We start from the raw sequence: 16,591 nt of genomic DNA, 5'->3' as shown, positions 1-16,591 counted from the left end.
CTTGAACATGAAAAAAAGATCAATTCGATGCCCCAGAAGCAAAAAGGCAGTAATCAAAACCCAACCTTTCTACTCAACCTGATGGTTTCGCCCCACCCAGTCGCCGCCGGGTGCGCCTCTTCCACGGCTGCAGCACCGAATCCTGGAACCTAGAAGGCATTGCCAATTGCCTCTTCCCCCGCTTCCCCCTCGGACCAGCTTCAACTCCGCCATCCAGCTCCTCCTTCCTCTTCCCAATTCCCTCTCGCTTTCCTTCCTCCTCCCCGGCTCCATTGCTTCCATTGTGCTCCATCTCCAAAGCTCTGTCTCCAAAGACTTCAATAACTGCCATCACCAAGAGATCGAGACCTTCACAACGACTCGAACAATCATTGGACGGAACGGGATTGGGATCGGGAATGGAGCTCAAAGGTGGAGTCTTTGAGGCTCGAATTCTCATTTGGAACCAGTTTCTCGGGATTGGAAGACTTGGTAAAAATCGGTGCAGGAGAAAGACGAGATTTTGGAGATCCTAATAGGATTGGAACCGCGTGGAGGGGATCGGAGGAGGAAGCCAAAGGGGATGCAAGATTTGGAGCAGCAGAGAAGCCGAGGGTGGAAATAGATGTTTGATTCATATGCCAGAAGTGTTGGCGTGCGTGTTTTGTTGTATGGAAGAGGGGCTGCGGCCATAAAGCCATCCTCCTCCGGAATTGCTTCTGTTTTTGGTGTTTCCGGAAACAAGAAACAGAGATTTTTGTTTTCAGTTTATTCTCCCCTCACTGAAATCAGAAAAAAAAAAAACAAAAACAACCAAATAACATCTGAAATAAGACTTCGACCGAAATAAATACAGCATTACCAATTTTTTGTAAATATCATATACTTATTTTATTTATTTCTGTTATAATTGCCTCCAATTTTCCCGGAAAACGTTTTCATAAATGTGGAACAGAATCAGCAATTTAGGACAAAATTTGTTTTTTGGATTAAAAGCAGTGAATGGAATTGATTTCTGCAGCATCAGCATTGTAGACCATGCAGCTTGTTTGGGTCAATCATGTTATCCATAGAAGGGTCCAAAAAGACACCCTTTGGACTTGGGTTGACTTGTGGCATTGCTAAATTCCCACAAGCACCATTGACATTTGATGTATATAGCTTGCTAAAAATGTCATTCATTCAATGTTGATGCTATTTTTTGATGACATTTGTTTCATTTTTCTCAAATAATTTTATTATCGATAGTTCATCAAAGATATTCGAATCTCGTCTTCATCGTTTATTCTTTGTTAAAAAAAAAATCATAAATTCTCGTATATTTTAATCTACCAGAAATCAAAATAATCAAGACATTTATCGATTATTTACTATGTATTTGACTAATATAAATGTCCAAGTAACATCAATACATTGCATACAAATTTATAGCAGTGCTGCTATGTTGTGTACCAAATTCAGTAAGCAATAAATATTTATTAGAGAATTTTTTATTTTGATTTGCATAAAATAGGAAAATAAAAATATATGCAACTTTGATAATTAGAATATTTTCTGTATCTATTAAACTGTTTTCATAAACTTCAATTCTTATTTTTTTAAGAATAATTGGACATTATTTCTTGGTGTCAAACAAACGGAATTTCCACCACGTGTGAACACTTGCCTTCATATCGGATGTCCGTTATTCGCAAGAGAAGATCCGAATCCGATCGGCAGGGTATATATATGCATCGCGGGATTCACTTCCCCCTTATCGGATCAAATCACAGCCGTCGCGTGCTGCCCGCGCCCGCCGTTTCTTCATCTGCTGGGGTTTTGAGCCGCTAGGGTTTCTCGCGCTCGTACTGGCGTCCCTCCCAACTCCTCGAAGTGTCGTTCGAGCCTCCCCCTCGGGATCTCTTCTCCGTGTCTCGTCACCTCCTCGGCCTCCATGGGGGGCGCTCGGACGCAGGTGAACAAGGCCCATAAGAGCCGCTTCGCCTCCAAAGCTTCTCGCCAGATTCACAGGACCTCGCGCACCGGTGAGACTGCCTTCTCTATCAGGAATCGGAGGATTTGACTCTTCCTAGCAGTTTTGGTTTTCTGTATGTTGATTCTTCTTTGGATATTCAGATAAGAGTCGAATTGCGAAGCCGGACTCCCACCGTGCCGCCGTGAAGGGCGCCCGTGCTGCTCGGATCCAGCGCAGCAAAACGGTATGCATGACTGACAACTATAACATTGTTATCGTTGCTTTCGAGCGTAATTTGGGAATCCTTCTGCAATGTGCAAGTTCTTTTTCCTCCAGTAGCTGTACTATTATTGCAATTTCAGTGGAGTAAATCAAGAAAATGGGTTTCTTTAGTATAACAAACAGAAGTCTTGTTAAGATAGGGGAAATGTTTGAAATTTATGCAAATTCTAGTGTAGAACAAATTGTTGGCCATGTCTCGGTGTTGTGATTCTATAGCAAACTAAATCCTTTTATGCTCTTCATCCGAAATTAGATGCATCTACCCAAAAATAAATGGAGATGTTTAAATGAATTCATAAGGTGTTTAATAAGGTTAGTGACAGAAAAATTAAGAATTGTGAATATTTCTTGTAGTAAACGCATAGTGTCCTAGATATAATTTCCACTAGCTACTGGGTTTCATAAATATTAGCGGGTTCTAGCACCAAAAAAAAATATAGTACTATGATATATGTGCTACACGTAGAAACTCCTACAGTTCTGTTTTGATGTCATGTAGACTGTGTCTGGAGGTAGATCTTCTAATAGATAACGAGGGTGGAGATTTTGTTCAGATTAAGCATTTATTAACAATATTGTGCAGTTATGGGTGACAATGAGGCCTAGAGATAATGGCTTATGTATATAAAGAAATCTGGGGATGCCATTTTTTTAATTCCATTCTACTTCCCTTGATTTTAACATTGACCTCTTATTTTCCTCCTTTTATTTTCCAACTTTTCTTCTTTGCTACCTATTATGCCCTCGTCTCTTGTTTGTGCTTGTTTTTCTGCTCACTACTGGTACAATTTGACCAACTTTTCTTTTTTCTGATGCCGTTTACGATTGACTCTTTAGAAACGGTTAAGTACTTGTTGTACATGTATGATTCAGAGCATTCATTAAGCTTCTGACTTGCAGTATTCGTATGCTAAGTTGATTTCACTAATCTCAGGAATTAAGCGGAAATTTTACTTTTGTTTTGTGACAAACAAATTCTTTTCTACTGTAAATCAGCACAACTTTTCAAGTTATATTCCATTTGCCATTGATGCTTGGAAATTTCATGATTATGTTTGCTGTGTTGGAAAAGTCATAATTCATTTATGTTGGGATTGCTTATCACTATTTCTTTCTTTTCCATGTGGAATTTTGTAGATCCGCAATCAGAAAAGGGCTGCTTTACTAAAGGAGAAAAGAGCGTCAACTGGATCAGCTAGTCCTCCTCGAGTTGTTGTGAGTAATCCATGTATTATATTCATTTTCTGTCATAAATGTTCCGTTTGATTATTTGGACTATCATTTTTTTCTGTCAAAGCAATTGCTAAGTTTGAGAACTGTAGTTATTCTATCAGTGCAGCACTGTGCTCTTTTTGCAAATTTTGGATCTATATACTGGTTAATCACTGAGTGGAAGTGTCATATTGGGTTTTTGAGGTATTTAAAATAGTTTACCTTTTCACAAACTCAATTGTTGGTTTGATTGGAAAGTTTCTTTGACTAAATACTCCAAACACTTGTTAAGATAATTCATCTAAGAAAAATTTTAAGCTGAACAATAATAGTCAAAGCACCTGAATAATAGAGTGCTTTGACGAGAGAAAAACTTCCTGAATCATTAATTTTTGCTCAATCAGTATCCTTTGTAGTGATTACCCCAATAAGATGAAGCAGCTCTTATTTCCAGGTTTTGCTAGTGGTATAACTGGTGGAGACCACATCTTGTGGCTAACTTCTTTTATTTCTTCAAATGCATGTTGCTTTCTCTTTTGTTGCATGTACTCATAACTTTAGAGTTTATACTTTCTTTAGGTGGTTTTACATATCTATCCTTTCAAATTTGGGAAAGAACATATTTGCCCCTCCAAATTAGTAATGTTTCATATATATATATATATATATATATATCCCTTCAAAAATTATAATTTTACACTGATTTGGAAAAAAAAAAGTACCCAGCATGCTTTTTTTTACCAATTATTTGACTGATGTATCCCAACATTTTTAAGAGCGTATTGATGCCAATTTGATGTTCAACATTATTATGCTAATTGCTAACTGCAATGACATGTATGAAAATTTTTGAGCTTGTGTGTGTGTGTGCACATGTGCATGTGCGCACCCTTAAATATAAAAGGGGCAAATACAAAATATACCAACTTTTGGAAGTATATATTATGCAATTTTGCCTTTTCTAGAGAAGTTTAGGCATGACCTTTGAAGTTAATCTATTTTTTTTGTTGTTGGTGGCAGGTCCTTTTTGACCTTTCCTCATCTACAAATCTGGTTAAAGTCGCAACAGATCTCTTAACATTGTCATCAGAAGAAGATACAAAACCTTTCTCGAATACAGTTGCTTTCCCAACCTACAAATTTCGACTGACGGTTTGTTCCTCTTTTATAAACTCTCTGTACTGTCTTCCTATGGTTATCTGTGATCTTGTCATTCTACCTGAAAATTTCAACTTCTATGCAGTATGAAAGTCCATTTTGTTGTGCCATATTTCTTTTTGTTTCTTTATTTCTAAGCTACGAATTATATGAAATATATTTCTGAAACATGATATAATGAATGAAGGTCTTGGAAGCACCACATGGAGATTTATTGTCATGCATGGAGATGGCAAAGGTAGCTCATTTCTGTAGGCATCTAGATGGACTATTATTGTCTAGCACTTTGCAATTTTTTTTACCTCATCCAAGATATTTTCTGAAACAGGTTGCAGATCTGATTGCATTTGTAGTTTCAGCTAAGTCATTATATGATGGATATGAAACTAGTAGTTTAATAGATCCATTTGGGGAACAGTGTCTTTCCATCTTCAGAGCCATTGGTTTACCTAGTACTGCTGTCTTAATTCGGGCAAGTATTTAGTTGTACTAATTGTTCATGCAAACAAATTTCTCGCTTATAATAACTTGTGATATGATGTTTGAATACTTGAATTTACCATCAGGATCTTCCTATGGACATGAAAAGAAAGCAAGAATTGAAAAAAATATGCATTTCTCATCTTGCTTCTGAGTTGCCTGAAGATTGTAAATTCTATCCAGCAGATTCTAAGGAGGACTTGCACAAGGTAATGCTGCTGTAATGATTGGCTAAAAACTAATTCTGATGGGATAAGTCCAAAAGAGTTACATGGTGCCATATTTTTTGGTTTCTCTAGTCTGGACTATTACATAAATCACAATTTGTATATTTTCCTTGTCTTGCAGTTCATGTGGCTTTTCAAGGAGCAAAGCCTTTCATGTCCTCATTGGAGGAATCAACGACCTTATCTTATGTCTCAAGAGGTAGGGCCTATGAATGCATAATTTTGTTATTGTATTGATTTAATGATCAACTAATATTGGTCAATTAGAATTTGTATTTTCTACCTTGAGGAGTAGCTAGCTTGAGAATGGAATGTAATTTTTAGCCAATCCTAGTGAGAGAAGGATCTGCAAATGGATATAGGTAGGTTAGAAGGGTAGTGAAGTGACCATCATTGCTTTAAGGGTAATGTCGAGATTCATGCCAGAGACATGAATTTGCAAATAAGTCCATGGAGGGTAATCTAAGAACTAGTATGTAGAGATTGATATATAAAAAATTCAAAGGACTGTCTTGATGTCTAACATGAAATTTTACTTTAAAATTTCTGATTAAACTATTTTATATGCCCAATTATGTATCTAAGATCTAGTATGTAGATATTGATATATAAAAAATTCAAAGGACTGTCTTGATGTCTAACATGAAATTTTGCTTTAAAATTTCTGATAAGCTATTTTATATGCCTAATTATGTATCGCCCCTTTATTTATCATTATGCATTCATAATAATTCTGTGTTCCAGATCAAAATTATCAGAATTTATCAGCTTATCAGCACTAGGGATAAATTTTTTCTTGTTTTCAAGTTCATCGCTTTCAATATTTGAACAAATGCACACTTCATGCATTGCGTGTTTGTTTTTTTCCCTGCCTTTAGATTAATTTTCTGTGGATCTGATTTTCACTGATCATGATTTTGAAATGCTTCACTCTGCATTATGATGCACTTTTGTTTCACTAATCAGTTGACCTAGATTATATTGGTCGTTGAAGTTATTAAGGATAAAATGCCATGTTCTTTCTGTGGTTGACATATTGTTATGTAGCATGCTATGGTATGCATGCACATGCCTTGTTATTTGTCATTGCCAATTATGGTACATAATAGGTGGATGCTGGTTGGCATTTGTCTGTGCCTTGTCTATCACACTGGAGCAAGGACAGGCGATCATGCACAGCAAGGACATAGAGGAGGTGCTGAGCACATGCTTGGTACTTTGGTCCATTAGCAGATTGACAAAATTTTTCATATGGAATTGACAAGGAAAAGGGTTTTCTTTTTAAACTTATTTCTCCCTACAAAATAGATCAAATGTATACTCCAGTTCTATCTTAGATCTCATTCTGTGCATTGTACTTTTAGTTGCACTTCTTTTGTTGTTTGGCAAAATACTTTGTTATCTGGACTGTTTTATCATGATTTTTAGCTCTTAGATGTTTTATTTGGCCAAATTTGTTTGGACTTTGCCGACATCTTGAATGCTGTTATTTTAACAGGACAATCTGATGTTCTTTTGTGATACACAGTGTATTTATGTCTAATGCTCAATTAATTAACTTGTATCAGGCAAGTTTAGAACCTGATGAAAGCAATCCTGGAACATGTTCCTTGATTCTGTCGGGTTATGTGCGTGCCCACAGTGTTTCCGTGAATCAACTTGTGAGTGTTATTCTTGGGCATCTTTCAATTCTTTTGTTTTAGTGCCTGTCTTTATAATGCTCTTTCAATCTAGGTTCATGTTTCAGGAGCAGGGGATTTTCAGTTAGGAAGGATAGATGTCCTGAAGGATCAATGCCCTATGAGTGAAAGGAAAAGTTCTAACTCAATGGATGCAGATGATATGCGTGATTTCCAGGTACTAAACTTGAGTTTCTCTTTTCGAGAAGTAAGCGCATATGATGAGATCTTGTTTATGCTTTAAGTTGATCATAAAAGGTCTCATATTAGCTTTGTTAAACCATCAAAGTTCTTTATATAGAAATTGTGATTTGTAGTGGTTATTTTGAATTCAAATAGTTGGAGCAGCAAATAGATTTTCTGTGACTTAGTTTGCTCTAAGAAAGTGGTTCGATGCCCAATTAGTTTACATTTCTAAGATAATTTTAGTTGATAATCATCTTACATGTATCAGTGGCATTAATTGTTGTTTTTTAGAGTCAACATTAGCTGAAATTAAGTTAGTTTACAAGCATTGTCCTTTTCTGGTTTGAACATTCCATTGAGTGACTTCGAGGATATGATACTCTAATTTTTTTCCTGTATTTCTATTATGCTTTAGTTCTCTGACAAGATGTGAATGATTATGAACCCAATGATAACTTTGTATGTATTACTTAAAATATTATAGCAGCATCTGTCAGTACAAAGGCTTGAATATGGGATTTTGCACAATATATGTACATCTTGTTGGGTCAGTATAAAATGTAGCAAGAGTATTTGCTGCTTTAATGAGAATGGTGCTGATAGACTGAGGCTTCAAGTGAATGGGACAGCTGAATGGTCCAATGATATCTGACAAGCTTTCGGGAGCTCACTGTGAAAAACATTGCAGGTGATGTAGGATAAAGATAAAGGGTAGGATCTTTGATGATGCATTATGATGCAGGAATAAGGTTGCTGGAGTTGTAGGCAATAAATAGAAAGATGAATTATAATAAATCAATTCAAGATATGAAACAAGGTATCAAAATAAGTAATCAGATGAATAGGCAGAAGTTTGCATGGAACAAGTGGAAGTTAGTCTGGTTCCTGGGAGTTATGCCTAGGGCGTTTTCTCACATCAAACTTGTTTCACGTGTGGATCGTGTCCTCATAATCTGAGTAGAGGAAAAATCATTTATAACAATATTGACTTCAACTTAGTAAACATTGTTAAATTTTTTGAGTATGGTTAACCTTACTATTCTTACAAGATTCAGAGATCAACATTATCTCCAAATAACAAACTCATAACATTTAAGATCCTACTTAAAGATGCATTTTCTTTCGTTTAAAATTCCTAGTCGCTTAGAAATTTTTACAACAACTTATTACCTAAAAGGGGATTTATAAATAAGAATCCAACTCAAAATATAGATACTAGAACTTCTAGAATAAGACCAGAAATAATGACGAAAATTCATTTGAAAATACTGATAAAATTACAATTCAGCTTGAAACTACACTTGACATTGTATATTGGTCAGACCGCACTCGGAATTTACCGGTTTGACCAAGCATTTAGTTTTAAATATGGATGACTTCTTTTTTATTTACCTAGCGGAATGGTATAGGACTGTCTATTACTGTACTGGATACATTTATTTATTTGGAACATATATGGGATTTATCTTGTTCTTTCATATGTGAACTTTATTAGTTTCTGTAGTTTCATGAGTTCATTTATTCCCTTGTTTTGGAGATGAATCTAAATATTATCCATTTTTTGGTAAATTCTTTTATAGGATAATTTTATTAGTGATTCATGTTGTCAAATGTATTATAGAGTATGCCACCTGAAAATATATATAAGTATGCATTTAGAGGAGTTTGAATAGATTTTGTGGCAAACATCTGAATTCTCACCTACTTTTATTTTCTGAAGAACTTTTATTACAGCTTATATGTTGCTTACCTGTCCCTTGGCTCTATCCATGGAATGCATTTTTTTAATTTTCTTTTGTCCTCATATTATGTGAACCATGGTTTGCAGTACCGGTCCGTACCGCCCGGTACGTGCGGTACGTACTGGTCCGACAGACTTTCGGTACGCGGACCATATGTTGCCGTTCCGACACTGTAGTAGTACTGCTACAGTGCTCGGCACGTCTAAATATACCGCTCGGTACACCTGGGTGTACCAAGCGGTATACCGTACCGTACCGGTACCGAGCCCAGATCGAAACTCCGGTACGGTACGGTATTGCGAACCTTGATGTGAACTACTCTTAACTGGACTTTTTGCTTGAGATAATTTTCAGGTCATTCAGACCCTACTTCCAGATCCTATGAAGCAGGAACCTTTGGTTGTTGAAAATGTACCCGACCCTCTTGCAGGCGAACAGGTTAGGTTTAAGTTCACTTTTTGCCGGTGAACTTATATATGCTTTTTTACACTTAATTGCTTTTTTTAAAAAGATTATAAAGCAAGATCTATACATATTTGCTGAATTTTGTTGGCACTAATGCATGGAAAGGTTGCCATTATTTCGTTATTCCATTGCCTTATGATGCACTTCTGTTCCATTTTTTATCATGTGACCACGTCTCATTTATTTACTGGTTGGTAGGAAAGTTTTGAGTCATAAACTGTTGTACCTTACTGTTAATTTTGCTTATCTTGTATAATTCATGGCATGAGCTTGCAATGCTGATGTCTTTGGTAAAGTTGTTTTTGGTCTTTTGATGGCTATACTGGATGGATAGCCCTTCCTAAGCTTGCGATGAGTCATTTTCATTTCTTCATTTCTTGTTCTCTCTTTTGTTCTTTTCATACTGTGGTTGTCAGCATGGCATGTGCTGACAGCATGTACAGTTGCAACCTCAGGTTGATGGTAGGTTTCCCCATAGTACATCAATTTATCTTTTTGTAGCTGAAGTTGGTAATATTTTTCGTTCTTCATTGTGAACACGAAATATATCCTCCAATAAATGGTGTCAACTTTATCTTTTCAAGAGATCAAGGTTTACATTGCACCACATGAGTCCATTTGGATCTGCATGGCATGGTGGTGTGGCCCACAGTATGCCTTAGTGTACTAGTTTCTGACAGCCTGTAGTAGTGGTAGGTGCTGCCTCAGGTTTAGCAGAGAAATGTGAATTACTTATGTTGGCCGAGGTTTGTCCATACAGAATCATCCATTCTCTTTTTGACTTTAAAGTTTAAACATTAGTTTTCTATGTGAGCCTCCCATTTGCATAAGCTTGTAACATGCGAAATGTTTCACTTAGTCAATGCTTTTAGATCTAGCATCTTGATGCATGAGTAAGCTTCACATTTCACTCAATATTAGATGTAAAAGTGCTGTTATATGCAATATGCATTTTTGGGTTTCTGTAAACAAGAGTATGTTAAAATCTGCGTTTTCATGGAATTATGATTTTATGTTCTGCTTCATTCATGGTGAATTTATATCTGTAGTTTGTCTTAAATAGAAACCTCCCTAATATGTGAACACGGTGATGTTATGCCAAACACCAGGCATGAATTTGTGATTCCTTGGCCTTGTACTTAAGCACTTAGGCGTCTAGTATTCTTCTTTTTAACCATATATGTAAAAGAGAGGAAATCCATGAAGAACATTGCAGAAAATACAAACCTTGACATGCCATCTCGGCTCCACTCTCTACATGCCACCCCTATGTTCAGCCATATCGATTATCACATACGCGTTTGGTGCTCGGATAACTAATATTAATTAGAAGCCAGTTCAACTTCTCATGATGTAGCAGCCAATAATCTTCTTCTTCCAAAGAATAACTTTTATCATTTGGCGCTAGTCATGCAAATTTTTTTGACTGCAACTAGAGTAAGGAATTGGAATATTATAGTTATACAGTTAAATTTCATAGGTAATGCAGAACATTGTGTCATCCTATTGCATTTAGTTCTTATTTTGTAACAGTTGCTTCTTTAGGGTAATTGCTGACTTGTTTATGTTAAATAGACATGGCCAACCGAGGCAGAGATTGCTGAAGCTGATATAAATAACAAAGAGCAGAAGTTGATTAGGAAGAAACTTCCTCAAGGCACCTCAGATTACCAGGTTTCTTCAACACCTGAGTTTTCATATATCTGTTTGCTGTCTTTTCCTTGTACAAGTGAAGGCTGGAAAGCTTTATCATGCACTTCTTTCTTGTCATGGTTTGCAGGCTGCTTGGATTTTAGAGGATACAGATGATGAGGATTCAGACAATAGTGATGAGGAGAGTGATGGCATGGTATTGGATGTACAGAAAGATCAAACGACACGGGATGGTTCTGATAATTCAGATGTTGATGAATGTCAACTCATCAGCGAAAATTTTGATGATAGAACTGAGGCTGATACCGAGATGGCTGTGAGTTTTCATGTTATTATTGCTGTTCTGGGAAAGTTGATACAGTATGATAATTATCATATTCCACATCATTTTAGATTGCATCATATCCTTTGAATTCCTGTCCACATATTAGTATTTGGTAGCATCTATGGATTTCCAAGTTAAAATGATGTGGGGTAAAAGGAAAAATAGAACAAAAAACATGTAAGGGACTGGATAGTTGATGTTTAGTGTGTATTGCTTGATATGATTTTGCATGATACTTGAGATAACAAAACCATACTTTTAACATGTTTTTGTTATCTTTTAGTTGAAAGTTTGCAGAAAAAGGTTTGAGATTGTCTGTGATGAACATATTTGGTCTGGCAGCTTCAGCCTTTTACTTATGGTTAAGTTTCAATGGTGTTACATTTCAATAACTGTTTCAAGAAGGCTGATCTTATTTCCTTCAGCTGAGCATTAGCAGCTCAAGAAGTCAATCAGAGTTAAAAAAAGTCTTTTAGGCAATCCAGCTGAAACTTAACATTTCTAGAGTCATGAAAACTGGCTATAACTGAGCAGGAGGTAAATTGACCGAATTAGCAAAATAAAGACAGTTTAATATGTGTTTTGTTCGAAACTTGAGCTGCAGCTATTGGCAGTCATGCACATTTAGTTTTATGCAAAATAAATTGATATTTCATATTAATTATCATATTTCCCCTTGCTTGCTATATGATGCTTTGTTGTAGCTTTACTGAAAACTTTATGCATGGTGCTCATGTGGATCATCTGGGTTTCAGTTCTCTTTCTTATTATTCATGTGCATATTCTTATAAATTTATATTTTTATATAACTTTCTAGTTTTTAGCATATATTCTTTATGTAAATTAATGATAGTGCATTTCTTTGGGTTTTATTATTGGTACATAATGTCAGGGGAATTTACTTACATGTTTCAGGATGGGGAAAGCTTGACAAAGGAGCAGATTGAGGCAGAGATTAAAAAAATTAAGGAAGCATATGCTGATGATCAAGGTATTTATTTACTGTCATGCCTTTATTTTGTTTGGTATGATATGTGTTACAAAGTAAACAAACTCAACATTAAAATTTATTTGTTCTGTTCACAACAGAATTCAGATATTCTATGGTAAACCTTTTGTCTGATTTTAGCATCTTAAACATGTATCGACCAGAAATGGTTTTGTTGAAAAATATGAATAATGACTATGTGATGGTAAAGAGGATGCCCAATACATATGGTATGAGTTGAATCTGTTTCGTGCTTACCTGCTAAATGATTTAATGAAGTTTGCACATTTTCACTTCATCTATTGGCCGGTAACAACATAGTTCAAGCCTTCAATTTCCTACTACAATTTTTTCGTAACTTTTTGTTGATGCATAGATTAAATTCTAGACAGATTAACAGAAACCTGAAATTGTTTATCCTTTCTTGTATCAGTAAAATATCTGAAGATTTTTGGGTGCACACGTTTTTGATGTTCCAAATTACTTCATTTGTTCGCAGAATTTCCTGATGAAGTGGAAACACCAATCGATGTTCCAGCTAAAAAGCGTTTTGCCAGATACAGAGGACTGAAGTCTTTCCGTACGTCTTCATGGGATCCTAAAGTGAGTATTCTATCTTAATTTTTGAAGTATATTTATTTATCTATCTCTTATATGCATTGTCTTTGTTATTGTCATTGACAGGAGTCATTGCCACCTGAATATGCTAGAATTTTTGCTTTCGACAATTTTGCTAGAACACAAAAGAATGCCCTTGCAAAGGTTCTTGATATAGATGAAGGGAGCATGGATGACTGTGCTCCAGTAGGATCCTACGTAAGACTCCACTTAAAGCATGTGCCATTGGATCTTGCTACCAGGCTATGTCAACCATCAAAAAAGTCACCTGTCGTAGCATGTGGGCTTTTGCAACATGAATCAAAGATGTCTGTCCTGCACTTCAGGTAATTCATTGTATGAAAATTTCAATTTTCCAGACTTGGTTGGAAATATATTTGATTGTGGTAGTATGTAGGAAGTTGATTTTGATTGTTGTCCTTAAATATGTGATTTGGATTTAATTTTGTTAATCCCATAGATCCTTGTGGGTCAACTTACCTTGAAAATCGCTGCTAATTGTTCTTACATCACAAATTCATGATCACCGAGAGTGTCATTTCATCTGTATGCTGCAACAATCATCACAAAAATTAAATTCCATGCGTGACATTTCATGTTTAATTGTTTTATTAATGTAAACCATGAAAATGATGCCTGCTTTTGGAGACAAGTAGAAATGTAGAAGGCTTAATAGAAGATTCTAAAGTGATGTATGATGGGGGATCTCAACTTAATAGCTGGAACATTTCATCTGTATCATTGCATTCGTTTATCATGCAACCGTAATGCAATCCTCCTAAGTTCTGTTTACGTGCTGGAAGTTAAGAAGCAAGAAGACATGTAAGCTATATTTCAAACAGCATTTACAATGTCTTTTTTCCTGTTTTACAGCATAAAGAAACATGACTCATATGATGCTCCTATTAAATCCAAGGAGATGTTCAGTTTCCATATGGGGTTCCGTCAGTTTTTTGCAAGGTAAACTCCTGAATTCTTTGGATATAATTTTAGGTTCTCCCATTCCATGCAGATCTTGTCATTAATCTTAAGATTCTGGTCTGAAGTTGAAGAATCCTCAAAATGGTCTTTTTGCAGGCCATTATTTTCTTCTGACGACTTAAACTGTGATAAGCATAAGATGGAGAGATTTCTACATCCGGGGTGTTTTTCAGTGGCATCTGTTTATGCCCCTATCAGTTTCCCTCCCTTGCCATTGATTGTCCTGAAGACTCAGCATGGAGAACCTCCTGCTCTTGCTGCCATTGGTTCACTAAAATGTGTGGATCCTGATAGGATAATTCTGAAGAAAATCATTTTAACTGGGTAAATTTATCTTAAGCTCTGTTTTTCTTCACATGGTAACTTTAATTTGTATAGAGTGATAATTTTATATATGGATATATGCTATGAGAGTTAAATATCCATGATGTTGTGTGTCTTAACAAAGTCCTATGTACCAAATCCAGGATAAAACCTCTGTTAAATAGTTGGTTATCCAACAACTTCTCAAAGAACTATTGTGGTCCGAAATCAGCTGGTTCTTAACCTAGGGTCCAAATAGGTTACTGTAGGAGAATGTGTCTGATGTTTAAGGAATAAGCAATCCTTTCTTCTTTCAAAGTCCATGGAATTCTTTCTTCACCTAGGGCCCTACTATTACTGGTGCACCTTTGCCTCATTGATGCTTAATGTCGTCTGAAGCATGGTGGTATAATACAAAATGATTAATTTGGAGTCATGCATCCATGAGCTTCAGCAGCGAGCAATGTTCTAGTGCCATTGTTCCTCAGATCCATACATAATAGCATTGTGCTTCCTTTTCATCTTTGTTTCAAAATAGTTTGAACCGGAAGCTTTTTTGATGCAGTTACCCACAGAGAGTATCAAAATCGAAAGCCATTGTGCGGTACATGTTTCACACTCCCGGTGATGTTAGATGGTTCAAGGCAAGTGCTGCAGTTAGAACTGTTGACAAGGTGCTAAAAATAATATCCATGATGGATCATGTTCTGATGCACTTTATTCTCTGTGTATGCAGCCAGTGGAGATATGGACCAAATGTGGTCGCCGTGGTCGCATCAAAGAACCTGTTGGTACTCATGGTACGTATATGTTTTGTAGTACTACTCATATCCAATCAAAATTCAATATTATTCGATTGATAAATACTCACTGTCCGTACCCTAACTGCTTTGCCTGCCAGTAATATGTTTTGTTTTTTTGGGTCGAGGGAATCATGGTGTTCTTTGTGTTCTTCAGGGGCTCTGAAGTGTGTTTTCAATGGTGTCATTCAGCAGCATGACACTGTATGCATGAGCTTGTACAAACGTGCTTACCCCAAGTGGCCGGAACAATGCTATCGGTCGTGTGACACCATCTCTCAAAGTGGCATGGTTTCAGCGTAGAGACACAACATGCCTGTTGTTGGGAGTGAAGCTCTGGTTCGAATGTCTTCTACAGAATTAGACTCTGCATAGAAATTATACTGTATTACACCAATGTATTATTTTGGCCTTCATCTTTTATTCATATAGTGCTCGCCGGTTTCCGACACTGCGTGTCGGTATATGAGGCAAAGGTTTTGACTTGTGATTATGAGTTGGAATGTGTTCTTGATAACCATATGGATGCGGATGCCAAGATAGTTAATGGTTGTGATCATATTATAGTTCTCCCACATTTTTTTTATGAATTCTGTATCGTAATCCTTTGCGTCTTGAGTCAACTAAAGCACTGACGTGAAACGGGGCTCCTCTTGCAACACTAACTTTTATCCCCAGAAGTTGAAAAGCTTGTGATGTAAGGCTTGGAACGGAATCGCCGAGAGGCACGCTTTCTACGCCCACGAAAGGAAGCCGAAGAGGTAAACGTGGGGCCATCTTCCCTCGAGAGCTTCCCCAACTCCACTGCTCATTAAAGTGGAGACCAAATTGGCGTCATTCCTCCCACCAACCAATACGCGACACGTAAGCCGATTTGATGTCTCCTTTACCTAAGATGCCGCCCTCCCTATGAAATCGCTACCACAGCGGCGGAGGTAATGACGCGTGCGGCGTGGCAGAACGCCCCCACGTGATCACTTCTCGCTTATTCAATTTTACACCACACGTGGCGACGTGCCACAGGCCACTCCTCGGACCTATCGCCGCTCCATCTGCTGGCTGTCTGTCTTGGCGTCCGCTGTCGGGAATTTTCCTGCGCGCCACGAGTGCCGTCTTTTCTTCCATATTTGTTTGTTTTATCATTATTATTATGGAAAAAAGCCCATAAAATTGACGTCCGAAGAAGATAAAAATGAATCGCCGCGTCACACGCGCTAAGGCTCGGTGCTCGTCGAGTGCCGCGGTCCGGTCAACGTTTTCCCGGCTTAACTGACGGAAAAGGCAAGACTTTTGGGAGAAGCTGGCGGGCCCCGGCCGCTCCTCTTGCCGCCTCCATAGAAACCGCCCCGCAGACGCGGCCCCACCGCACCAACTTCGCCGCGGCCTTATACGGCGCGTGTCGCAGGCGGCCGCTTTCCGTTTCGCCCTTTGTATAAAATCCCATATATATATATATATATATTTCTCCGACGTCGTGATGGAGAAGGCGGTATGGCGAGGGACCCACTTTTGCCATGCGTTTTTATGCTACCTTCCGTCGCTTCGTACTCGGCGACGGC

General features: G+C 37.3%; 1 protein-coding gene across 2 annotated transcripts; it reads left to right on the top strand.

Moving 5' to 3' along the window:
* Window positions 1-1,734: 1,734 nt before the first annotated feature.
* On the top strand, window positions 1,735-15,618 carry LOC135633825 (uncharacterized). 2 transcript variants are annotated; one of them, XM_065143765.1, is made up of 21 exons: window positions 1,735-2,003; window positions 2,095-2,177; window positions 3,353-3,430; window positions 4,448-4,579; window positions 4,773-4,823; window positions 4,914-5,057; window positions 5,152-5,274; window positions 5,414-5,491; window positions 6,861-6,953; window positions 7,027-7,149; window positions 9,254-9,337; window positions 10,940-11,038; window positions 11,145-11,333; window positions 12,258-12,333; window positions 12,830-12,933; window positions 13,015-13,274; window positions 13,822-13,908; window positions 14,026-14,253; window positions 14,798-14,876; window positions 14,969-15,032; window positions 15,190-15,618. In XM_065143765.1, the coding sequence occupies exons 1-21, from the start codon at window positions 1,913-1,915 to the stop codon at window positions 15,333-15,335; spliced, it is 2,412 nt and encodes an 803-aa protein (XP_064999837.1). In that variant the 5' UTR covers window positions 1,735-1,912; the 3' UTR covers window positions 15,336-15,618. The 2 variants fall into 2 exon arrangements, with proteins under 2 accessions (XP_064999837.1, XP_064999842.1); XM_065143770.1 differs by having other exon boundaries at window positions 14,798-14,880; window positions 14,973-15,032; window positions 15,190-15,549.
* The last annotated feature ends 973 nt before the right edge of the window (window positions 15,619-16,591 follow it).

Source organism: Musa acuminata, chromosome BXJ1-3, assembly GCF_036884655.1.
Source record: "Musa acuminata AAA Group cultivar baxijiao chromosome BXJ1-3, Cavendish_Baxijiao_AAA, whole genome shotgun sequence".
Classification (NCBI taxonomy): Eukaryota; Viridiplantae; Streptophyta; class Magnoliopsida; order Zingiberales; family Musaceae; genus Musa; species Musa acuminata.
The sequence above is the reverse complement of the archived record's forward strand: the minus strand, read 5'-3'. Positions and strand labels throughout refer to the sequence as shown.